This window comes from Nothobranchius furzeri, chromosome 9 (genome assembly GCF_043380555.1).
Source record: "Nothobranchius furzeri strain GRZ-AD chromosome 9, NfurGRZ-RIMD1, whole genome shotgun sequence".
Lineage (NCBI taxonomy): Eukaryota > Metazoa > Chordata > Actinopteri > Cyprinodontiformes > Nothobranchiidae > Nothobranchius > Nothobranchius furzeri.
Window position 1 is genome coordinate 62,568,356 of NC_091749.1, and position 26,634 is coordinate 62,594,989.

Consider the following 26,634-nt stretch of genomic DNA (forward strand, 5'->3'; position numbering starts at 1 on the left):
TCTATATTTGGTTGAACAGTTTGGTCATTTTTCGCACGATCGTCTCAAAAATAGTGTGCGATCGAAGAGAAGCGATGGACGATTAAAATGAGACAATAAAATTGACTTTTCGTAAATACTGAAGGGGCGGGACCAGGCCTCAAAGTTCGAGCACTCGCCAAAAAAATTCAAATTGCTATAATTTCATAAATGAAAGAATTACAGTTAAAGAAATGTTCTATGGACAATCGTCATCACCCTCCGAAGACAAATGAATGGTCGATTGATGATGTCACATAAGCCCCGCCCCCTCAGGACTTAAAAGGTCAAGTTTTACTGGGAAATTTTCCAAAATTCGCCCTTTCAAATAATCACCCCAAATTTGTAGCAGTTAACTGAAGACAAGTTGGGGTTGCTTGGCGTCACTTTATGGGAGTTTTCTGCAGAAGGCGGGGCTGTGGCGGCGCGGCGAAGTCAGGCGTACCGCTTAGGCCTTACGTTTGCCTCCCATTTTGTCATTTCTAGAGATATCGCCACAAAACCTCTTGGGAGTGATCCTAGTTCAGCCCCCCACAAAATGTGATGTGAACATCCGGTGGGCGTGGCCTATTTTCTGAAATAGCGCCCCTTAGGACCATTAAAACTGTCAGCCCCAAGCCATGCTTTGACTGAGGATTACGAAATTTGATACACTAATGTGGGGTCTCAGGACCTACAAAAAAGTCTCTTGGAGCCAAGTGCAAAGTCACGCAGGAAGTCGGCCATTTTGGTCCAAGTACTCGATTTAGTGGTATTCGCACACGTTGTTTGGAGAGTGTTGCACCATTGCCCTTTTCACCAATCGCCTTCAAACATCTGCTATATACTCTTAAGACATAGATGAAAAAATTCAACCGTCGGATTTTATATAAGTATAAAGGTGTGGGCGTGGCTAAGCCTCAAACTTTGACCTGTTGCCACGCCACTCTTTTTTTCACAGCTCCCTATTGGACTCCTTTTAACCAATCACCAGCAATCACTGGCAAATGGCAGCAGACAAGTTGAGGTCACTTGATCTATAGTACTGGCAGGTTTTGAATAAAGGCGGGGCTTTGGGAGCATGGCGAAATTCGCCATCACGCCATGAAAATACGTTTGTCTCTCATTTCTTCAATCATTGTGACATCACAACAAAATGTCTGATGAGTGATCCTAGTCTGACCCCCAATAGAAATGGACAGCTGAAGTTTGTGGGCGTGGCCTATTTTCTTAAATAGCGCCCCCTAGGACCATTAAAACTGTCAGCCCCAAGCCATGCTTTGACTGAGGATTACGAAATTTGATACACTAATGTGGGGTCTCAGGACCTACAAAAAAGTCTCTTGGAGCCAAGTACAAAGTCGCACAGGAAGTCGGCCATTTTGGTCCAAGTACTCGATTTAGTGGTTTTCGCACACGTTGTTTGGAGAGTGTTGCACCATCGCCCTTTTCACCAATCGCCTTCAAACTTCTGCTATATACTCTTAAGACAAAGGGAGAAAAATTCAACCATCGGATTTTATATAAGTATAAAAGTGTGGGCGTGGCTAAGCCTCAAACTTTGACCTTTCGCCATTACATCACTTGACTTAACTCCCATGTGCATGATCAGATCTATATCAAACTGTGTCTGTGTGATCATTGACCACATCTCAAGACAGTGACAATGTGGACAGCTGACATCACCTAAGCCCCGCCCCCTGACTACAGGAAGTCTATTTTTTATGGTGAAATGCCCATATTTGTCCCATCTAATTTAGTCAACATGACACTAAGGTCATGCACTGTCTTCATGATATTGTAATGACCATTCAGATCTGCTAGCTTTTCAGAAAGGGAGGGGCTTTGATGCCATGGCGATTTCTTACTCTGACCCCTAATAGACATGGACAGCTGAAGTTTGTGGGCGTGGCCTATTTTCTGAAATAGCGCCCCCCTAGGACCATTAAAACAATCAGCCCCAAGCCATGCTTTGACTGAGGATCACGAAATTTGGCACACTAATGTAGTGTCTCAGGACCTACAAAAAAGTCTCTTGGAGCCAAGTACAATGTCGCACAGGAGGTCGGCCATTTTTGTCCAAGTACTCGATTTAGTGGTTTTCGCACACGTTATTAGGAGAATGATGTCTCGTCGTCCTTTCCACCGATCACCTTCAAACTCCTGCTATATACTCTTAAGACATAGAGGAAAAAATTCAACCGTCGGATTTTAAATAAGTATAAAGGTGTGGGCGTGGCTAAGCCTCAAACTTTGACCAGTCGCCATTATGTTACTTGACTTAATAACTCCCATGTGCATGATCAGATCAATTTCAAATTTTGTCTGTGTGATCACTGACCCCATCTGAAGACAGTGACAATGTGGACAGCTTACATCACCTAAGCCCGCCCCCTGACTACAGGAAGTCTACTGTTTTATGGTGAAATGTCCATATTTGTCCCCTCTGATTTAGTCAAGATGACACTAAGGTCATGCACTGTCTTCATGATGTTGTAATGACCATTCAGATCTGATAGCTTTTCAGAAAGGGGGGGCTTTTATGCCATGGCGATTTCTGGCGTGACGCTGTGACCTTACGTTTGACTGTAACTTCCACAAACAGCCTTCGATATGCCCGAGACTGAACATCACATCACCAGTGTAGTAAAGATAGAGTATCTCCTAGTGGTGAGACGTGTAATGGTGGTCTCAGAGGGGATGCTGAGTCAGGGTGAGGTGTGGACGCGGAGGCCGTTCACGGTTTCTGGTGTCGGGGTGGTTGACTTTCTGTTCTGCCAGACGTGCCCTGGTGCCCCCGGCTGCCGGCCAGGATGGAGAAGCGCGGAGCTGGGTTTGGAGAGCGTCGCGGATGGAGCGGAGGGGTTGCGGAAGGAGGGCGAGCAGCTTCGCTGCGAGGGCCGAACGACGCTGCTTGCAGCTTTAATTATTCTTTTTTCTTCCGCGTCTTTGGGTGGCCTTTAGGGGGTCTTAGCATATCCAAAAAGTCACCAAATTCTGGCTCAATATAGAAAGTGCGTGAAATTTACGTATTTCACTGGCGATGTGAAAGTTCATAAAAAAGTGGCTCGACAGTGCCCCCTAGAAAGTGAAAAATACCCCTCTCCATAAAGCTTAGTTTATCGTACAGTTATGAAATTTGGTATACTGATAATACTCAACAGTCCGCACAGAAAAGCCTCTTGCAACCATGGTCAATATAAAACAGGAAGTCGGCCATTTTGGGTTGAAATGAGGATTTTTAGCCGTTTTGGCCAATTCTAGGGTCTATATTTGGTTGAACAGTTTGGTCATTTTTCGCACCATCGTCTCAAAAATAGTGCGAGATCGAACAGAAGCGATGGACGATTCAAATGAGACAATAAAATTGACTTTTCGTAAATACTGAAGGGGCGGGGCCAGGCCTCAAAGTTCGAGCACTCGCCAAAAAAATTCAAATTGCTATAATTTCACAAATGAAAGAATTACAGTTAAAACAATTTCTAAGGACAATTGCCATCGCCCCCCGAAGACAAATGAATGGTCGATAGATGATGTCACACAAGCCCCGCCCCCTCAGGACTTAAAAGGTCAAGTTTTACTGGGAAATTTTCCAAAATTCGCCCTTTCAAATAATCATCCCCAAATTTGTAGCAGGTAACTGAAGACAAGTTGGGGTTGCTTGGCGTCACTTTATGGGAGTTTTCTGCAGAAGGCGGGGCTGTGGCGGCGCGGCGAAGTCAGGCGTACCGCTTAGGCCTTACGTTTGCCTCCCATTTCGTCATTTCTAAAGATATCGCCACAAAACTTCTTGGGAGTGATCCTAGTCCTGCCCCCCAAAAAATGTGATGTGAAAATCCTGTGGGCGTGGCCTATTTTCTGAAATAGCGCCCTCTAGGACCATTAAAACTGTCAGCCCCAAGCCAGGCTTTGACTGAGGATTACGAAATTTGGTACACTAATGTGGTGTCTCAGGACCTACAAAAAAGTCTCTTGGAGCCAAGCACCAAGTCGCACAGGAAGTCGGCCATTTTGGTCCAAGTACTCGATTTAGTGGTTTTCGCACACGTTGTTTGGAGAGTGTTGCACCATCGCCCTTTTCACCAATCACCTTCAAACTTCTGCTATACACTCTTAAGACATAGATGAAAAAATTCAACCGTCGGATTTTAAATAAGTATAAAGGTGTGGGCGTGGCTAAGCCTCAAACTTTGACCTGTCGCCACGCCACTCTTTTTTTCACAGCTCCCTATTGGACTCCTTTTAACCAATCACCAGCAATCACTGGCAAATAGCAGCAGACAAGTTGAGGTCACTTGGTTTATAGTACTGGCAGGTTTCGAATAAAGGCGGGGCTTTGGGAGCATGGCGAAATTCACCATCACGCCATGGAAATACGTTTGTCTCTCATTTCTTCAATCATTGTTACATCACCACACAATTTCTGATGAGTGATCTTACTCTGACCCCTAATAGAATTGGACAGCTGAAGTTTGTGGGCGTGGCCTATTTTCTGAAATAGCGCCCCCTAGGACCATTAAAACTATCAGCCCCAAGCCATGCTTTGACTGAGGATCACGAAATTTGGCACACTAATGTAGTGTCTCAGGACCTACAAAAAAGTCTCTTGGAGCCAAGTCCAATGTCGCACAGGAGATCGGCCATTTTGGTCCAAGTACTCGATTTAGTGGTTTTCCCACACGTTATTAGGAGAATGATGTCTCGTCGTCCTTTCCACCGATCACCTTCAAACTCCTGCTATATACTCTTAAGACATAGAGGAAAAAATTCAACCGTCGGATTTTAAATAAGTATAAAGGTGTGGGCGTGGCTAAGCCTCAAACTTTGACCAGTCGCCATTACGTTACTTGACTTAATAACTCCCATGTGCATGATCAGATCAATTTCAAACTTTGTCTGTGTGATCACTGACCACATCTGAAGACAGTGACAATGTGGACAGCTGACATCACCTAAGCCCCGCCCCCTGACTACAGGAAGTCTACTGTTTTATGGTGAAATGCCCATATTTGTCCCCTCTAATTTAGTCAACATGACACTAAGGTCATGCACTGTCTTCATGATGTTGTAATGACCATTCAGATCTGATAGCTTTTCAGAAAGGGAGGGGCTTTGATGCCATGGCGATTTCTGGCGTGAAGCTGTGACCTTACGTTTGACTGTAACTTCCACAAACAGCCTCCGATTTGCCCGAGACTGAACATCACATCACCAGTGTGGTAAAGATAGAGTATCTCCTAGTGGTGAGACGTGTAATGGTGGGCTCAGAGGGGATGCTGAGTCAGGGTGAGGTGTGGACGAGGAGGCCATTCACGGTTTCTGGTGTCGGGGTGGTTGACTGTCTGTTCTGCCAGACGTGCCCTGGTGCTCCCGGCTGCCGGCCAGGATGGAGAAGCGCAGAGCTGGGTTTGGAGAGCGTCGGGGATGGAGCGGAGGGGGTGCGGAAGGAGGGCGAGCTGCTTCGCTGCGAGGGCCGAACGACGCTGCTTGCAGCTTTAATTATTATTATTCTTTTTTCTTCCGCGTCTTTGAATGGCCTTTAGGGGGTCTTAGCATATCCAAAAAGTCACCAAATTCTGGCCCAATATAGAAAGTGCGTGAAATTTACGTATTTCACTGGCGATGTGAAAGTTCGTCAAAAAGTGACTGAACAGCGCCCCCTAGAAAGTGAAAAATACCCCTCTCCATAAAGCTTAGTTTATCGTACAGTTATGAAATTTGGTATACTTGTAGTACTCAACAGTCCGCACAGAAAAGTCTCTTGCAACCATGGTCAATATCAAACAGGAAGTCGGCCATTTTGGAGTAAAGTGGCCATTTTGACCCCGTTTTGGCCATTTCTAGGGTCTATATTTGGTTGAACAGTTTGGTCATTTTTCGCACCATCGTCTCAAAAATTGTGCGAGATCGAACAGAAGCGATGGACGATTCAAATGAGACAATAAAATTGACTTTTCGTAAATACTGAAGGGGCGGGGCCAGGCCTCAAAGTTCGAGCACTCGCCAAAAAAATTCAAATTGCTATAATCTCATAAATGAAAGAATTACAGTTAAAGAAATGTTCTGTGGACAATTGTCATCGCCCTCCGAAGACAAATGAATGGTCGATTGATGATGTCACATAAGCCCCGCCCCCTCAGGACTTAAAAGGTCAAGTTTTACTGGGAAATTTTCCAAAATTCGCCCTTTCCAATAATCACCCCAAATTTGTAGCGGGAAACTGAAGACAAGTTGGGGTTGCTTGGCTTCACTTTATGGGAGTTTTCTGCAGAAGGCGGGGCTGTGGCGGCGCGGCGAATTCAGGCGTACCGCTTAGGCCTTACGTTTGCCTCCCATTTCGTCATTTCTAGAGATATCGCCACGAAGCTTCTTGTGAGTGATCCTAGTGTGGCCCCCCAAAAGATCTGATGTGAAATTCCGGTGGGCGTGGTCTATTATCTGAAATAGCGCCCCCTAGGACCATTAAAACTGACAGCCCCAAGCCATGCTTTGACTGAGGATTACGAAATTTGGTACACTAATGTGGTGTCTCAGGACCTACAAAAAAGTCTCTTGGAGCCAAGTGCATTGTCGCACAGGAAGTCGGCCATTTTGGTCCAAGTGCGCAATTTAGTGGTTTTCGCACACGTTGTTTGGAGAGTGATGCTCCGTCGCCCTTTTCACCAATTGCCTTCACACTTCGGCTACATACTCTTAAGACATAGATGAAAAAATTCAACCGTCGGATTTTAAATAAGTATAAAGGTGTGGGCGTGGCTAAGCCTCAAACTTTGACCTGTCGCCACGCCACTCTTTTTTTTCACAGCTCCCTATTGGACTCCTTTTAACCAATCACCACCAAACAGTGGCGAATAGCAGCAGACAAGTTGAGGTCACTTGGTCTATAGTACTGGCAGGTTTCGAATAAAGGCGGGGCTTTGGGAGAATGGCGAAATTCGCCATCACGACAGGGAAATACGTTTGTCTCTCATTTCTTCAGTCATTGTGACATCGCCATACAAGTTCTGATGAGTGATCCTACTCTGACCCCTAATAGAATTGGACAGCTGAAGTTTGTGGGCGTGGCCTATTTTCTGAAACAGCGCCCCCTAGGACCATTAAAACAGTCAGCCCCAAGCCATGCTTTGACTGAGGATCACAAAATTTGGCACACTAATGTAGTGTACCAGGACCTACAAAAAAGTCTCTTGGAGCCAAGCACAATGTCGCACAGGAGGTCGGCCATTTTGGTCCAAGTACTCAATTTAGTGGTTTTCGCACACGTTATTAGGAGAATGATATCTCCTCGCCCTTTCCACCGATCACCTTCAAACCTCTGCTATATACTCTTAAGACATAGAGGAAAAAATTCAACCGTCGGATTTTAAATAAGTATAAAGGTGTGGGCGTGGCTAAGCCTCAAACTTTGACCAGTCGCCATTACGTTACTTGACTTAATAACTCCCATGTGCATGATCAGATCAATTTCAAACTTTGTCTGTGTGATCACTGACCACATTTGAAGACAGTGACAATGTGGACAGCTGGCATCACCTAAGCCCCGCCCCCTGACTACAGGAAGTCTACTGTTTTATGGTGAAATGCCCATATTTGTCCCCTCTAATTTATCATGCACTGTCTTCATGATGTTGTAATGACTATTCAGATCTGATAGCTTTTCAGAAAGGGAGGAGCTTTGATGCCATGGCGATTTCTGGCGTGACGCTGTGACCTTACGTTTGACTGTAACTTCCACAAACAGCCTCCGATTTGCCCGAGACTGAACATCACATCACCAGTGTGGTAAAGATAGAGTATCTCCTAGTGGTGAGACGTGTAATGCTGGGCTCAGAGGGGATGCTGAATCAGGGTGAGGTGTGGACGAGGAGGCCGTTCACGGTTTCTGGTGTCGGGGCGGTTGACTTTCTGTTCTGCCAGACGTGCCCTGGTGCCCCCGGCTGCCGGCCAGGATGGACAAGCGCGGAGCTGGGTTTGGAGAGCGTCGGGGATGGAGCGGAGGGGGTGCGGAAGGAGGGCGAGCAGCTTCGCTGCGAGGGCCGAACGACGCTGCTTGCAGCTTTAATTTTTTTTTTTTTTTCTTTCTTTCTTTCTTTTTTTTTCTTCCGCGTCTTTGGATGGCCTTTAGGGGGTCTTAGCATATCCAAAAAGTCACCAAATTCTGGCCCAATATAGAAAGTGCGTGAAATTTACGTATTTCACTGGCAACGTGAAAGTTGGTAAAAAAATGTTTCAACAGCGCCCCCTGGAAAATTAAAAATACCCCTCCGCTTTGACCTTTTTTCATAGTAGAGTGATGAAATTTGGTACACTTGTAGAACTCAACAATACGCACAGAAAAGCCTCTTGCACCCATGGTCAATATCAAACAGGAAGTCGGCCATTTTGGACTAAAGTGGCCATTTTGACCCCGTTTTGGCCATTTCTAGGGTCTATATTTGGTTGAACAGTTTGGTCATTTTTCGCACGATCGTCTCAAAAATAGTGTGCGATCGAACAGAAGCGATGGACGATTAAAATGAGACAATAAAATTGACTTTTCGTAAATACTGAAGGGGCGGGACCAGGCCTCAAAGTTCGAGCACTCGCCAAAAAAATTCAAATTGCTATAATTTCATAAATGAAAGAATTACAGTTAAAGAAATGTTCTATGGACAATCGTCATCACCCTCCGAAGACAAATGAATGGTCGATTGATGATATCACATAAGCCCCGCCCCCTCAGGACTTAAAAGGTCAAGTTTTACTGGGAAATTTTCCAAAATTCGCCCTTTCAAATAATCACCCCAAATTTGTAGCAGGTAACTGAAGACAAGTTGGGGTTGCTTGGCGTCACTTTATGGGAGTTTTCTGCAGAAGGCGGGGCTGTGGCGGCGCGGCGAAGTCAGGCGTACCGCTTAGGCCTTACGTTTGCCTCCCATTTCGTCATTTCTAGAGATATCGCCACAAAACCTCTTGGGAGTGATCCTAGTTCAGCCCCCCACAAAATGTGATGTGAACATCCGGTGGGCGTGGCCTATTTTTTGAAATAGCGCCCCCTAGGACCATTAAAACTGTCAGCCCCAAGTCATGCTTTGACTGAGGATTATGAAATTTGGCACACTAATGTGGTGTCTCAGGACCTACAAAAAAGTCTCTTGGAGCCAAGTGCAAAGTCGCACAGGAAGTCGGCCATTTTGGTCCAAGTACTCGATTTAGTGGTTTTCGCACACGTTGTTTGGAGAGTGATGCTCCATCGCCCTTTTCACCAATCGCCTTCAAACTTCTGCTATAGACTCTTAAGACATAAAGGAAAAAATTCAACCGTCGGATTTTAAATAAGTATAAAGGTGTGGGCGTGGCTAAGCCTCAAACTTTGACCTGTCACCACGCCACTCTTTTTTTCACAGCTACCTATTGGACTCCTTTTACCCAATCGCCAGCAATCTCTGGCGAATAGCAGCTGACAAGTTGAGGTCACTTAGTCTCCAGTACTGGCAGGTTTTGAAAAAAGGCGGGGCTTTGGGAGCATGGCAAAATTCACCATCACGCCATGGCAATACGTTTGCCTCTCATTTCTTCAATTATCGTGCCATCGCCACAAAATGTCTGGTGAGTGATCCTAGTCTGACCCCCAATAGATATGGACAGCTGTAGTTTGTGGGCGTGGCCTATTTTCTGAAATGGCGCCCTCTAGGACCATTAAAACTGTCAGCCCCTAGCCATGCTTTGACTGAGGAGTACGAAATCTTGTACACTAATGTGGTGTCTCCGGTCCTACAAAAAAGTCTCTTGGAGCCAAGTGCAAAGTCGCACAGGAAGTCGGCCATTTTGGTCCAAGTAGTCGATTTAGTGGTTTTCGCACACGTTGTTTGGAGAGTGTTACACCATTGCCCTTTTCACCAATCACCTTCAAACTTCTGCTATAGACTCTTAAGACAAAGGGGAAAAAATTCAACCTACGGATTTTAAATAAGTATAAAGGTGTGGGCGTGGCTAAGCCTCAAACTTTGACCTGTCGCCACGCCACTCTTTTTTTCACAGCTCCCTATTGGACTCCTTTTAACCAATCACCAGCAATCACTGGCAAATAGCAGCAGACAAGTTGAGGTCACTTGGTCTATAGTACTGGCAGGTTTCAAATAAAGGCGGGGCTTTGGGAGCATGGCGAAATTTGCCATCACGCCATGGAAATACGTTTGTCTCTCATTTCTTCAGTCATTGTGACATCGCCACACAAGTTCTGATGAGTGATCCTACTCTGACCCCTAATAGAATTGGACAGCTGAAGTTTGTGGGCGTGGCCTATTTTCTGAAACACCGCCCCCTAGGACCATTAAAACAGTCAGCCCCAAGCCATGCTTTGACTGAGGATCACAAAATTTGGCACACTAATGTAGTGTATCAGGACCTACAAAAAAGTCTCTTGGAGCCAAGAGCAATGTCCTACAGGAGGTAGGCCATTTTGGTCCAAGTACTCAATTTAGTGTTTTTCGCACACGTTATTAGGAGAATGATATCTCCTCGCCCTTTCCACCGATCACCTTCAAACTTCTGCTATATACTCTTAGGACATAGAGGAAAAAATTCAACCGTCGGATTTTAAATAAGTATAAAGGTGTGGGCGTGGCTAAGCCTCAAACTTTGACCAGTCGCCATTACCTTATTTGACTTAACAACTCCCATGTGCATGATCAGATCAATTTCATACTTTGTCTATGTGATCACTGACCACATCTGAAGACAGTGACAATGTGGACAGCTGACATCACCTAAGCCCCGCCCCCTGACTACAGGAAGTCTATTGTTTTATGGTGAACTGCCCATATTTGTCCCCTCTAATTTAGTCAAGATGACACTAAGGTCATGCACTGTCTTCATGATGTTGTAATGACCATTCAGATCTGATAGCTTTTTATAAAGTGAGGGGCTTTGATGCCATGGCGATTTCTGGCGTGACGCTGTGACCTTACGTTTGACTGTAACTTCCACAAACAGCCTCCGATTTGCCCGAGACTGAACATCACATCACCAGTGTGGTAAAGATAGAGTATCTCCTAGTGGTGAGACATGTAATGGTGGGCTCAGAAGGGATGCTGAGTCAGGGTGAGGTGTGGACGAGGAGGCCTTTTACTGTTTCCGGTGTCGGGGTGGCTGACTTTCTGTTCCGCCAGGCATGCCCTGGTGCCCTCGGCTGCCGGCCAGGATGGAAAAGCGCGGAGCCGGGTTTGGAGAGCGTTGGGGATGGAGCGGAGGGGGTGCGGAAGGAGGGCGAGCAGCTTCGCTGCGAGGGCCGAACGACGCTGCTTGCAGCTTTAATTCTCCTTATAACGTGTGCGAAAACCACTAAATTGAGTAATTGCACCAAAATGGCCGACCTCCTGTGCGACATTGCGCTTGGCTCCAAGAGACTTTTTTGTAGGTCCTGAGACACTACATTAGTGTGCCAAATTTTGTGATCCTCAGTCAAAGCATGGCTTGGGGCTGACTGTTTTAATGGTCCTAGGGGGCACTGTTTTGGAAAATAGGCCACGCCCACAAACTTCAGCTGTCCAATTATATTAGGGGTCAGAGTAGGATCACTCATCAGAAATTGTGTGGCAATGTCACAATGATTGAAGAAATGAGAGACAAACGTATTTCCATGGCGTGATGGCGAATTTCGCCATGCTCCCAAAGCCCCGCCTTTATTCGAAACCTGCCAGTACTATAGACCTAGTGACCTCAACTTGTCTGCTGCTATTTGCCACTGTTTGGTGGTGATTGGATAAAAGGAGTCCAATAGGGAGCTGTGAAAAAAAGAGTGGCGTGGCGACAAGTCAGAGTTTGAGGCTTAGCCACGCCCACACCTTTATACTTATTTAAAATCCGACGGTTGAATTTTTTCATCTATGTCTTAAGAGTATATAGCAGAAGTGTGAATGCGATTGGTGAAAAGGGCGACGGAGCATCACTCTCCAAACAACGTGTGCGAAAACCACTAAATCACGCACTTGGACCAAAATGGCCGACTTCCTGTGCGACTTTGCACTTGGCTCTAAGAGACTTTTTTGTAGGTCCTGAGACACCACATTAGTGTACCAGATTTCGAAATCCTCAGTCAAAGCATGGCTTGGGGCTGTCAGTTTTAATGGTCCTAGGGGGCGCTATTTCAGCAAATAGACCACGCCCACCGGAATGTCACATCAGATTTTTTGGGGGGCCGGACTAGGATCACTCACAAGAAGTTTCGTGGCGATATCTCTAGAAATGACGAAATGGGAGGCAAACGTAAGGCCTAAGTGGTACGCCTGAGTTCGCCAAGTTTCGTGGCGATATCTCTAGAAATGACGAAATGGGAGGCAAACGTAAGGCCTAAGTGGTACGCCTGAGTTCGCCGCGCCGCCACAGCCCAGCCTTCTGCAGAAAACTCCCATAAAGTGACGCCAAGCAACCCCAACTTGTCTTCAGTTACCTGATACAAATTTGGGATGATTATTTGAAAGGGCAAATTTTGGAAAATTTCTTAGTAAAACTTGACCTTTTAAGTCCTGAAGGGGCGGGGCTTATGTGACATCATCAATTGACCATTCATTTGTCTTCGGGGGGCGATGATGATTGTCCATAGAAAGTTACTTTAACTGTAATTCTTTCATTTATGAAATTATAGCAATTTGAATTTTTTTGGCGAGTGCTCGAACTTTGAGGCCTGGTCCCGCCCCTTCAGTATTTACGAAAAGTCAATTTTATTGTCTCATTTTAATCGTCCGTCGCTTCTGTTCGATCGCACACTATTTTTGAGACGATCGTGCGAAAAATGACCAAACTGTTCAACCAAATATAGACCCAAGAAATGGCCGAAACAGGGTCAAAATGGCCACTTTAGTCCAAAATGGCCGACTTCCTGTTTGATATTGACCATGGATGCAAGAGGCTTTTCTGTGCGTATTGTTGAGTTCTACAAGTGTACCAAATTTCATAACTGTACGATAAACTAAGCTTTATGGAGAGGGGTATTTTTCACTTTCTAGGGGGCGCTGTTCAGCCATTCTTTTATGAACTTTCACATTGCCAGTGAAATACGTAAATTTCACGCACTTTCAATATTGGGCCAGAATTTGGTGACTTTTTGGATATGCTAAGACCCCCTAAAGGCCAGTCAAAGACGCGGAAGAAAAAAGAAAGAAAGAAAGCGTAATAATAAACGGAGCAGATACAATAGGCCTTCGCAGCTTCACTGCTCGGGCCTAATGAGAACAAACGTAATTGAAATCTATCAGTCTGGTAAAGGTTATGAAGCCATTTCTAAAGCTTTGGCACTCCAGCGAACCACAGTGAGAGCCATTATCCACAAATGGCAACAACATGGAACAGTGGTGAACCTTCCCAGGAGTGGGCGGCCAACCAAAATTACCCCAAGAGCGTAGAGACAACTCATCCGAGAGGTCCCAAAAGACCCCAGGACAACTTCTAAAGAACTGCAGGCCTCACTTGCCTCAATTAAGGTCTGTGTTCACGACTCCACCATAAGAAAGAGACTGGGCAAAAATGGCCTGCATGGCAGATTTCCAAGACGCAAACCACTGTTAAGCAAAAAGAACATTAGGGCTCGTCTCAATTTTGCTAAGAAACATCTCAATGATTGCCAAAACTTTTGGGAAAATACCTTGTGGACTGATGAGACAAAAGTTGAACTTTTTGGAAGGCAAATGTCCCGTAACATCTGGCGTAGAAGTAACACAGCATTTCAGACAAAGAACATCAAACTAACAGTAAAATATGGTGGTGGTAGTGTGATGGTCTGGGGTTGTTTTGCTGCTTCAGGAACTGGAAGGCTTGCTGTGATACATGGAACCATGAATTCTACTGTCTACCAAAACATCCTGAAGGAGAATGTCCGGCCATCTGTTCGTCAACTAAAGCTGAAGCGATCTTGGGTGCTGCAGCTGGACAATGACCCAAAACACACCAGCAAATCAGAATCAGAAATCAGAATCAGAAAAAGCTTTATTGCCAGAGCTCCAGCGACCCAGAGCATAGGAACTTGACTCCGCAGCACAGCCTGACCAAGGTTACACACACACATGTAGACAGAACAGATACAGGCAAACCACGAGAGCAGCCATAACTGCTGAATGGCTGAAGAACAACAAAATGAAGACTTTGGAGTGGTCTAGTCAAAGTCCTGACCTGAATCCTATTGAGATGCTATAGCATGACCTTTAAAAGGCAGTTCATGATAGAAAACCCTCAAATAAAGCTGAATTACAACAATTCTGCAAAGATGAGTGGGCCAAAATTCGCAAACGCTTGATTGCACTTATTGCTGCTAAGGGAGGCCCAACCAGTTATTAGGTACAGGGGGGCAATTACTTTTTCACACAGGGCAATGTAGGTTTGGATTTAGTTCTCTCCCTAAAAAATTAAAGCCATCATTTCAAAACTGCATTTTGTGTTTACTTGTGTTATCTTTGACTAATGGTTAAATGTGTTTGATGATCAGAAACATTTTGTGTGACAAACATGCAAAAGAATAAGAAATCAGGAAGGGGGCAAATAGTTTTTCACACCACCATATATATAATTATAATAATATATGTATTAATATTTATTAATTTGGAAAAATGATACTGCAATCTGAAAAACAAATTCTAATCTCAAATATAGAAAGAGATTAATATGAATTTTTTTAAACCTGACTGTCACTCCTCCTCTGCCCTTCATCTCGGTTTAACTCAAAATTGTTAGGAGAAACCGCTCTCTCTCTCTCTCTCTCTCTCTCTCTCTCTCTCTCTCTCTCTCTCTCTCTCTCTCTCTCTCTCTCTCTCTCTCTCTCTCTCTCTCTCTCTCTCTCTCTCTCTCTCTCTCTCTCTCTCTCTCTCTCTCTCTCTCTCTCTCTCTCTCTCTCTCTCTCTCTCTCTCTCTCTCTCTCTCTAAACACACACACAGTGCATGCAAACCTGCTAGAAGTAACAGTTATAATTTTCATAATTATTTACTGCACATAACTTAAGGTATAATAATGATATGTATTTTTGTCTTGTTTGATTATTTGTGTATTTATGCATATATCTATTTATTTTCTTATTATTTTCATTATTAAAGGTAAAAGTTAGAGTCCCTAGTTGTCACACTCACTGGTTTGTGTAAAATTTGTTCTCCATCTGTATGAATATCATTAACTGAACTTCCCTATTCTGCTGTTGCTAACCCTGTTGTTCCTCCACACACACCCTTTCCCCAATTCACAATTTTTATCTGTTGTCTGTCTCTTTTCTCTCTGCCTGCCCACTATGTTGGCCAAGTGGACGTTGTCAATCATGTCTCAAATACAATAAAGTCAACTGCACAACAGGATAAGTTTCTCACGCTTTATCTGCCGTACAGTAAATCTCCGCTGATGCAGTATGATGCTGAGATCCACTGTTTTATCTGCCTAAAATGTCAGAACAGGACTGGTGAAAAAAAATGCTTTTATTTATGAAGAGTTGCACAATAGATGCAAGCAGAAAATAACTGATAAACTAGGGCTGATTTGCATTGACACAGATCTCCTGGTTGGAAAATTCTGAATTTTTATTTATAAACTTGAAGTGTTACAGAAAGTTTGCTCTGCCGTTAATTTCCACTGCAAACAGACAAAATCCTCTACATAAATAACTTTATTATTAATACATCTTTTGGGATTAGAGTTGTTTTAAATTGCATTAACCCTGCTGTTTTTCAAAGAGCTTTGTGTCTACAAGTAAGTTATTTTTCAAAACCAACTACAAATGATCTGATCTGTCACTTAGTTAAAGAATTGAAATGTAAGATACATTTCAGTCGAAGTGACTTTCTTTAGATTTGTCACATGAGCCAGATTTATACACTATATTTAAATCTGATGCAACAAATACCAAGTTTGTTTACCTGTTCTAAACCTGTTAGAAAGTCCGGCAAATTAAACGCCTAATTGTGTAGTTATGGCTGAACTGGTAACCATTACCTACAGCGAGGTCCGAGTAAACGTCCTGCCGTAGCCGAAGTGCACGAACAATACTTCCTTTGTACTTCAGCTCTGCTGAATTCCAGCAACAACACGCCTCCAAATCTACCGGCTGTTGTCACGGCAGCAGCGTGTGGACTATACTTGACTCTGTTGTTGCGTACCTCCTATAAGGCAGGGACTGACGTCATGTTTATATCCAATTATTTTGTGCAAATAATCAAAATTCACTTCAAATGAACTCCATAGAAAATGTTATATGTGGGAGAAAAATATCCAACTCAATTATAGTTTCAAAAGTTGCTTTAGTAGAATAAATAAAACATTTTCAAATGGTACTAGTTTGTTTCTTTAAAAAAATCAGCTTTTAAGTGTATTGAATTGGGCCGAGTCGTCCTCCTTTCTAATCCAAGTCTTAGAACAACAGCAGATGTGACTTTAAGGAACAATGATGTTAAGCTCAAGCCATCTTTCACTGCCAATAGCTGAGATTAAAATGTGAAATCTATCTTGAATTTATTCTAACAAACGCATACCATGTGCCAGAGCTATTAGGATATTCATGCACCGCTGGCTGTTTTCAACATCGAATCTGCCAAACCAACTCATGTTTTTAAGAACAGGGCAGAATTATAATTAGCCCCGGCTGTGTGGCCAGCAAAGAATAGTGAAAATAGCCAAGTATGGATTAAATGGGACAAATATACAGCTGCAACTTTCATTGTTGATTAAATGTATTAGTTATTGGATTTGGGATCAAAACTTTGCAATTAAACTGTATAAATGAAGGCGAAACTGTGTAAATTTCTTATTATAATGATTTCATAGTTGACATTTTTACCTAAATTTTTATTTGAAAATTTTCAGGAAAAATACATGTTTCTTGCAGTTGATTAATTGGTCAACTAATCCTCCCATCTCATTAAGCTAAAATGGCAAATTTGGAAAACAAATGACCTAAAAACACTTTTTTAAAGCTTCTTGGCAACATTCTAACATAGTACAGCTATAAATATATTGTGGAGATTTTAATTTTTTTTTTTAATAAATCAATAAAAAAGTGGTTCTCTTGCATTTGTCTAAAACCTTCCCTAATAACACGTTTCGGACCAAAGCAACTATTGCACCATCCAGTTGTCGGGCTCACCGATGCGCCACGCTTCCCTGGGTCCTCCACTCATTATGCACCCACGTATTTAGCAACAAAACACCACTGGTGTGGAAGGTTCGCATAATACAGCCGGCTGATACCACTTCAACTTTAGGACGAACTACCGGAGACCCAAAAAGAAAAACAACATTTGAAGTTACGGACAATAAAAGACGTTTGGACTCAGAAAAAGGCGACTGGCGTTTAGCACTATCTCGTTTCATCCAGAGCCGCAGGTTTCCGGTTCAGGAAAGATACCCGAGGGGAGGGGTGAGCGTTCTGTGACCTAGCTTGTTCTGTAGATTTACTATAGCAGCTTTAACATTTGCTTTCCAACAAATACTGTGAAGACACTGAACCCATTATTGTCCTTAATACATTTTTAAATTTTATAGTGATCTGTTGCAAAATGACCCATTTAAACAACAAAAAAATCTGACAAAAGGAATTTCCCGTTGAGTTCTTTCCTGTGTTTGACACCTAAAAAGTATCCATCTACAACAAAGACATGAGGATTCTTCCAGAAAGCCAAATGGGCAACAAGTGGCTGACATATTTCAAAACCTTGACATTTAGGAGGCCGTATATCACCAAACTTTTGTTCCCACTTCTTCTGGCAGCAAAAGGGTGGGAAAGGAGCACAAACTTTTCTTTATTCTACCAACAATATGTGTCATGAACAACAAATATAATGACTAAGAACCAATCTGATTCTAACTTATATTTAACTGCCTTTTACAATTTTACCCAGATTTACATTAAGATTACATAATTGCAATCTGCATGGATGGAGAACTAAAAGATTCCCTGACATCCCTCTGTCTGGGACAAATGGTGCAACAAAAACAGGAAAAGACTAAAACAAGCAGTGACTGACAGTGTTACAGATCTGATGCTGATGATTGCAGAGCAGGCTTTCTCTGTTATCTTTAGCTTGATTTATCTCACAGGCATTCAGCATGTTCTCCTACTTTGCACCTGTGTCCTCATTTCCATCAGAGGAACTGTCCCGAGACTCCAGAATACAACAAAATCACTCACTTGTGGATGTATTTAGCCCACAAGGACATCAAAACAGTGTATCTATATGACGCAGAGCCTTTTTTAAATCAGATTTCCAAAAAAAATAAATAAATTCTGGAATTCTAATGTGGGAATAATGTGAAAATCTGCAAGAAAGTGTGACTTTGAAAATCCTAATACAATCATGCCATACATCTCTGTCACCACATGGTCCCACCCCTCTCCTGCAACCTTTACAGTCTCACTCACTGCCACACACACACACAAGTCTGCACACCTATCTGATGGTGAGAGTAGAGGTCCTGCATGGAGGATGTGAGATGAATTTTAAGCTTTCTTCCTGTCCTGCATGGCATGCCACTTTCCAATTCACAGTGAAGGCATGGATGACTGGTTTCACCCTCCCAATAAGATCTCTGTGCGGGGATCCGTGTGCCATGGTGTGTTTTATTCACTTGTTCAGCAAAGATCAAGCATATTAAAACAGCAGAGTGGCAGAAGAGAACAATCAGCTGTTTTAGGGGTGATTTGTTACATAATCAAACAAACAAAAAAAGAAATAAATGCGCACTCACTTGATGAAGTAACTGGCTCCTTCCTCTGTGAAGCCCTCTTCCCATCCTCTTGGCAAATCTAAAAGAGCAACATACCGACTGAAGGCACACTGCAGCAGCGGAATCATCGCCTGAAGCCAGCAGATCAGAGGATTTTGCCTCCTACCTGACCGGATCATGTGCCCCGAGTTAACTGGTTCGCCTGAGCGTGGATGGAGCCAAGTAGTGCTGCGACTTTTATCGCTGCAATCAAGAAACAAGGACACCTGTTACTGGAGATTAATCCCTAAAAACTGCTGGACTGAAGAATAAAACTTCCACTCTGTGTCGTAAAAGTAGCCTAAAAAGTGGCTCACTGGATAAAGAAGACGCGTCCGTCTCTGCAAACTCCGTAGGACCAGTGGTCAGGTAGGGTGTCCCGTCCGAGTGGTGCCGCCATGATCCCTCCGCTCCGGCTCGGCTAGTGGCCCCCCTTCTCTCTCTTTCTGCTCCGCAGACTTTCTCCATGGAGCCCAGATTATACCCGCACCGCCAGGGCAGCGTGCTTTTTAAAGGGGACGGATCCCAAAGTGAGCAACACCCTCCCTCAGAGCACCCAGACTGGTTCCCACATGGAGATCAAAGCGCAGGCATGCACTATAACAGAACAACAGAGGCAGATTTTACGCAGTTTGGTCACATGCCTGCATGAATCAACACATGCAACTCCCATTTGTGTTACACAAGCCCAAAAAATTTTACATAGAACATTTAAAATGTTAATAAATGCAAATAATCAGTTTTTTTTTACAATAAACTAAAAATAGATACTAGTAAAATGTTATATCAGTCATCCTAAAACATCTTCATATTTTCAGCATGGCCTGCCAAACTCGTCCTCTGTTTAATTCGACTAATTCAGGCTATATTTTCACACAATATGTAAAAAAAAATAAAAATAGCAAAAGACTCATAATTGATTTAAAAATTTGCATTTCATGAATTTACATCAAGCAGACTAAGGGTCTTTAAATCTTTACAATGAATTTAAATATAAAAATCTATTTTGTATGCTGTTTTATTATTATTATTAGTAGTAGTAGTAGTTGTTGTTGTTGTTATTGACCCTTTATACACTCTCAGTGGGTAGTGACACATTAAAGTCCAAAGTAATGCTTATTTGCAAATATATCATCAACACACACAACTTCTGAATAACTGTCCACTAAAATGAACTCATACATACAAACAAACCATCCCTCTGTATCTATGCCTCTCCTCACTCCTGCAAAATTGTGGTTAACAATTAATATCTAGTACATCTACTTAACCCTTATATAACCCTTTAATTTTCTAACGTTTTTGTCATTTGAGCACAAAAATGCACTAAGGTCATGTAAGGGTTAAACGTTAGAAAAGATTCAGTTTCTCAGTTCATCACTGCTGCTATTCCTTAGATCCCTTGTGACATTAAGACTATCTGTGTTCCACAGTCACAAATAACATGGAAGTATAAAAAATGGTCTCTGCTGTCACAGCAAACTATTGTAAGCAGCTCAGAATACTCTGAGAAAATGTCTTTAGGAACACAATCTTCTGGGAGGTAAACAAAGAGTTAACTTTAGACTCCAGTCAGCTTTTCAGTCGTTTGAAAAGGAATGTTTTCAAGCCTCTCTGTTAAAATAACACTGGGGAAATAGTTACAACAGAATATAAAACAGTATAAAAACAAAACAGAGATGGAATTAGCAACCTAGATTTTAGTTCAGAGTAGCACTTCTATGTTCTCATCTCTGCATCTGGGGGTATAGTATTCTGCTCAAGGACTCTTAGCATCATGTAGGAGCTGGGACTGAATCTCAAGTTGCTGAAGTTGTGAAGCCCCCCAATAAGATGGAGAGTATAATCCCTCCAGTGAGTTCTGGGTCTCCGCTGAGGTCTCGTGTGCCCGGGACACCTCCAGAGAGGAAGGCAATCATCTGATACTTAATCACTTCATCTCACTGCTTTTGATGCAAAGGAGAATTTACTCCATCCCCCAATGATGCAGTTACATACTCTGGTAGCTTAAAATCATGAAAGCTGTGTCTGATTAGAACAGCATGACTCAGCAGAAAAGTTTTAAAATTTCTGAGCAAGAAAGAAGCTGGGTGATACATCTACCGGTAATTCCAGAATATTATTATTTGTGTTGCTCCCAGCCCTTTTACCCAATCAGCTGATCGGTCCGTGCAGAGTCTCTTTTGGGAGTGTAATCTCAAACAGACAAGAACTGAAGCAAAATGTGTTTAAAACCGATGTTATGAAGAGATTATTTTGCATAACAATGCTGAGTCTATGTGTTTGGGGTAGAGTGTCCTCGTGTCTATGTGCATCAGCTGGTCTCACTGCATCCCTCTTTGAGGACAAAAGACCAGCCTGACCATGACACGTGACACTATTGCTTACTTTGCACTAAACAGACTTATCCAAATTCCCTGTACTGTCAATACATTTCCCTTTAGGTGCAGATGATTTTCAAAGCCCCAGTAGGATGTTGTTGCTACAGAAATTAACACAGAGGTTTCACATCATACAGCTGAGCTCTCTTACTGTAACAAACACAATCTGATATCCTTGTTTTTACATTTTTGTGACACTGTCTTTGTAAATGGAAGAGGATTTGCAAGAATCTCAATAAGCTTTGAATAAAAAAACTAGATTTTTTAAAAAGCCCTGAAGTTTGCTGAGATCTTGATCAACTGCTCCAGTAGCTGATTTATTTTATTTTATTTATTTTTTTATTTTATTTTTTATTTTTATTCAATAATTTCATGACAGTGGGGTCAGAGAATGAAGATGAACAAAAACTGAATATAATTTTATTTTTTTGGAGGGAGGTGACTTTGTTTTTGGTGTGTTCTTGCTGTGTTGAAATTCTAATTCCATCTTTTAGTTCTTTTTAAAACACAGAGAGGTTTTATTTACCTGCAACGTTTCGTTTGTGGCTGCCGCACAAACGTACAAAAGATATCCAATAGCAGGCTTGTATCTATTAGCTTAGTTAAATCCAGGTGGCAACGTTTTTTTGGCCATGCAATGTATCTCTCAACTGCAGTTAAGCTGAAAAGTAAAAAGAAAAAAAACCTTAGATAATTCCACATACAAAGGCTGAATAAACACAATCAGTCATTACCTCTGTTAAAAGAACGCGGTGCGTTTCTAAAGTACATTAGTTGTGTTTTTCATCTTTTACGTTCACAGTCAGTATGTTTCTCATATGCTTTAATTTTGTTCTCCAAACTAACTGTCAGGCATAAAATATAGGTGACAATATCAAGCATCGCCCAAGTGCCTCAGACTGAATGAGAGAAATATTTTGGTGATGCAGTGCTCGGTGTCAGCGCGTGGCAGTGAATGAAGCGGATGCAAGGATCCATATGCGGGTGAGGGAAGCAGGTAAGCAGGCACACAGGAACGATTAAAGGTTTTAATAGAGAACACGCTAACATAGAAACAATGATCCAACAAGAGACACTGAACTGAAGGGGTTTAAATACAAGAGGGCTGGGAGCTTGGGTGATTGGGAAACGAGAGGCAGGTGGGAACAATTAACATGGACACAGGACTGAACAGAATGGGGAGACAGGACAGGGTGTGACAGTACCCCACCTCAAAGGGCGGATTCCAGACGCCCACAGGAACTTAGAGCAGGGCGGGAGGAGGGGGACCCGGAGGGAGGGCTGAGAGGGACCGAGGGACCGATGGAGAGGAGGCAGGGACCAGTAGAGTCTGGGGGCCTGCGCCTGGGGCAGAGGAGGAGGCGACGACGGGCTCTTGAGGGCCTGCGCCTGGTGAGGGCAGGACTGGCGGTGGCCGGAGGCAGAGACGCCGGAGGACACGTCCTTGACTTCTAGACTGGAGGCGGCAGCGACGACCTCAGGGCTGGAGGCGGCGGCGACGACCTCTGGGCTGGAGGCGGCGTCGTCGACCACTGGACTGGAGACGGCGTCGGCCACGGGACTGGAGACGGCGTCGGCCACGGGACTGGAGATGGCGTCGGCCACGGGACTGGAGACGGCGCCGTTGGACTGGAGGGCGCGTCGACCTCTGGACACGAAGGAGCGTCGACCTCTGGACTGGAAAGAGTGTCAACCTCTGTACTGGAAAGGGCGTCAACCACAGGACTGGAAGGGGCGTCGACTTCAGGACTGGGGGCATCGACCTCCATCGACTTCTGGTCCGGGGGAGTCAATTTCTGGTCCGTTGACTTCTGGACCGTCGACTTCTGGTCCGGGGGCGTCGACTTCTGGTCCGGGATCGTCGACTTCTGGACTGTCGGCTTCTGGACTATCGGCTTCTGAACCGTCGATTTCTAGACCATCAACTTCTGGTCCGGGGGTGTCAACTTCTGGTCCGGGGGCATCGACTTCTGGTCCGGGGCGTCGGCTTTTGGACCGTCGGCTTCTGGACTGCCGGCTTCTGAAGTGGAGGAGGAGTTGCTACAGACGGCACTGCTTGGACAGCTGGACCGGATGCGGTGCGACCTCCGGGACCACCACGGGAACTGGATGTGGTGCACCCACCGGGACCACCGCTGGAACAGGATGTGGTTCGACCTCTGGGACCACCGCTGGAACTGGATGCGGTGCGACCTCCGGGACCACCGCTGGGACAGGAGCTGACTGAACTGGTGGTGCCGGAAACTGGGAAAGCAGGGAGGATAGCTTGTCCAGCTGGAGCTCCTGGAGACTGAGGCTCTGATGGAGTTGGGCCAGCTCAGCTCGGAGACCGGCGAGCTCTGCTGGGTGGACTGCGGGCTTGATTCGTTGGCCAAGAGATGAGGGAGCTGCTGACTGGACTGAAACATTCTCCTGGTGACTCAGGGAGGATAGGGTGTCCAGCTGGAACTCCTGGAGGCTGACGGATCAGGCCAAGCTCCGCCTGGAGACGGGCGAGCTCTGTCAGCTGGGCTGTAGGCGTGGTCCCTCCGCCTGCAGATGACGGAGGCGCTGATTGGACCGGAGACGGGACTGCTGGTCTGACTGGGGGCAGGTCCAAGCTGGTGCGCCGAGCCGGGGCAGCGGCAAGCTCGCGGCTCCGTCCTGGGACACGGGGTTGCGGTGGAGCCCGGTATCCTTCCCCACGCCGTGGGCCAACTCCGGGGTAGCACACCGCCAGTCTGGTGCCCACGTAGCAGGAGCGGTCTGGCAGCGTCTCCCGGTCCAACCTCTCATCTGGCTCCGGGAGGGTGGAGAGGATCGCCAAGGCTGAAGTTCGGTGGCGACGTCTGCGGTGAGGCGAAGCCGGAGGAGGAGAAGCCGGCCGGTGGTCCGAGGAGAGAAATTGGAGCAGGCACTCCAAGGGGAGAATCTCCCCGCTGGATCCTTTAGTAGGTTGGATCATTCTGTCAGCGCGTGGCGGTGAATGAAGCGGATGCAAGGATCCATATGCGGGTGAGGGAAGCAGGTAAGCAGCTACACAGGAACGATTAAAGGTTTTAATAGAGAACACGCTAACATAGAAACAATGATCCAACAAGAGACACTGAACTGAAGGGGTTTAAATACAAGAGGGCTGGGAGCTTGGGTGATTGGGAAACGAGAGGTAGGTGGGAGCAATTAACATGGACACAGGACTGAACAGAATGGGGAGACAGGACAGGGTGTGACACTGCACTGTTAGAGTATATCAGTAAGGAAATGGCACAGATCTGCACCATCAAACACTTTTTTAATTATTCGGAGTCGGAGTCATTTAGTTATCTCATCAGTACGTTACATGTGTGAGCAACTGGCTGCGTAACCCCATCCTATTTGCAACATAAAGGGCAGAGCAGCATGAACATTATATTATATTTACTGCAGCGTAATCATCTTGTTGCTGCTGTTATTTGGCCTTGCTGTGATTTATCAGTTCCACAGTACAGAGCTCCATTCTGACATACTAATCTATTCAGATAAGTAGACACATGGTAGTTGCACAGTCCAGTGCAGCTCTGCAGTAGAGCCTCTGCTGCTGGATCCTGCCTCTTGGCTGCCAGAGGTCCACAATGCAGCAAGGTGACTCAATGTTATCGTCTTCTCCTCTGAGAGTCTCTTCTCGCTGATTCACGGCTTCACAGGAGGTGCTCAGCAGAAAATGAATTATGGATTACTTTTACTTTGATTTTAGGCTGAATGATTCCCAAAATATCTGAGACGAAGCACTCATTCCACCTGTGAGTGTATGGGTCTTTTACAGTGTTTAAATTATTAACACACAGTCTGGGGTAATATTTTGACAGGAATCTATTTTTTTCAAGCATGCAGCACATTTAATCATCCTTGTTGCTGATTAAAACGAAGTGCTGAATGGTCCCATACGCAAGAGCTTTCCCCACTTTCTCATTTGATTATGATTTTAAGACGTTGATTAATTACCTTCCAGCTCATCGGACTATTACACTGACACCTACAGGGCAGGGATGTTATATTTAGTCATGAGCTGGAGAGAAACGAGATTTGTTGTCTGGCTGTAGCTGCCAAGGTTCATACGTATACAGTTTTTACTTCAGCACTCATAATTCCAGTAGAAAGCTAATGTTAAACAATGAAAATAAATGCACATATTTATTAGAGCAAGTGTAACGCCTGCAAAGGAAACAAGGACAATTTCCAAACTCGCTGAATTAGGCTCCCATTTTATAAAGTGCAACATTATTCTGTCTGTAATTAAGCTTTTTTCAACTAGTAAAGCAGGTTTTACACTGGACAAGCACCTTTATGGCTGTTTTATAATCAAGTACTTATTCTGTTTTCTAGCATATTTTCTCAAGTAGATGGACCTATTTTTATCCCCTGTCTTTCTACTGGACCATAAAAGTATGGATTTAGCTGAATAGATGCAACACCGCTCTCTTCTGGACAGAATATGCACTCTTATGTCAGGTCACACTGCTTGAAAGCAGAAAAAAATCAGTAATATGGCTTTGAAAATATATTTTCTTTTAAATTTAATGTCCACGTGTCCAAAACTTTAACAGTTAATGAAACAAAAACACTGTTGACAACCAACCAGAAATCTGTAACAGAACATGAACTGGAAGGATGTGATCTTCTGTAAGCACAGCCACAAGGCTCTATAACATCTCCCCATGAGGCCACTGAGCAGGACATGGGTTAGAGGTGGACCTGGACCCATTAATCACACAGTGCAGCTTTAAAGCTGAACAAAAACCCGACAGCATTGCAGTTGTGAGATTGTGCACCCTTGAACTATTTTTACAAGAAGCAAAACAAAAAAGATCTTTAGAAAACCCACACTGACTTTAGCATATTCTTGTTCTTTCAACGCCTAATAAATGCAGCTACAAAGACTCATGTTGGAGAGTTTCAGGAGAGTCAAATCATAAAAACGGTACCCTATCAAGTATTTTTAATTTATGTAATATATACAAACATATTTTTGAAAAGGGCTTAAAAATGATTTGCGAAACAACATAAAATCTGAAAATCTTTCCTTAAATAAAAAAGTTAGTTCTTAATCTTTAGTTTTTATGCATTTTTATGTTGTGTATTGTTTTAATGTTTTTAATGAAGCACTTTGGTCGGTTCTATACCGTTGTAAGGTGCTACACAAATAGTTGCCTTGCCCTAAATCCTTCTGAATTGTTCTTAAAAATGTTAGCACCTACGTTTAAATTACTTATTTGTGCTCATGAAGGAGCAAACCCATTCATACGTTTTCATGGCATTGTTTTTTTTACTGAAAATATAGTTATTAACAAGTATTAAACCAGTGAGGTACATCACAGTGTGTAGTTAATAGTGTTGGGGGGGGGGGGGGGGGGGCTTTCAACACTCTGTGCCCAGAGGCATCTGAAATTTCTGCCCTGCTCTTGACCTTATCTCTTGATCCATAATCGATGTCTGATGAGCAAAAGGAACACGCCCACCCGCTCTTCAGTCAGCTCGCCACGTACGACTCAGTGCAACCGAACCTGCTAGTTACGTTTCCGGAGAGTTTCC

The 26,634-nt window shown here is 44.0% G+C and overlaps 1 protein-coding gene across 10 annotated transcripts in view; it reads right to left on the reverse strand.

The window, feature by feature from the left end:
- plekha7b (pleckstrin homology domain containing, family A member 7b) overlaps positions 1-21,738 on the reverse strand; it is a 176,497-nt gene extending 154,759 nt beyond the window's left edge. For 7 of the 10 annotated variants that reach the window (XM_015953112.3, XM_015953116.3, XM_015953114.3 and 4 more), the window contains exons 1-4: positions 21,614-21,738; positions 19,024-19,303; positions 18,834-18,910; positions 18,689-18,746 (exon numbers count right to left, since the gene is read on the reverse strand). In XM_015953112.3, coding sequence (XP_015808598.3) covers positions 18,689-18,746; positions 18,834-18,910; positions 19,024-19,106 — 218 coding nt within the window. In that variant the 5' untranslated portion in view covers positions 19,107-19,303; positions 21,614-21,738. Of the gene's footprint in view, positions 1-18,688; positions 18,747-18,833; positions 18,911-19,023; positions 19,304-21,613 lie in introns of those variants that run through there. The other 3 variants (XM_070555022.1, XM_015953117.3, XM_070555025.1) reach the window with 3 other exon arrangements.
- Positions 21,739-26,634: the final 4,896 nt, after the last annotated feature.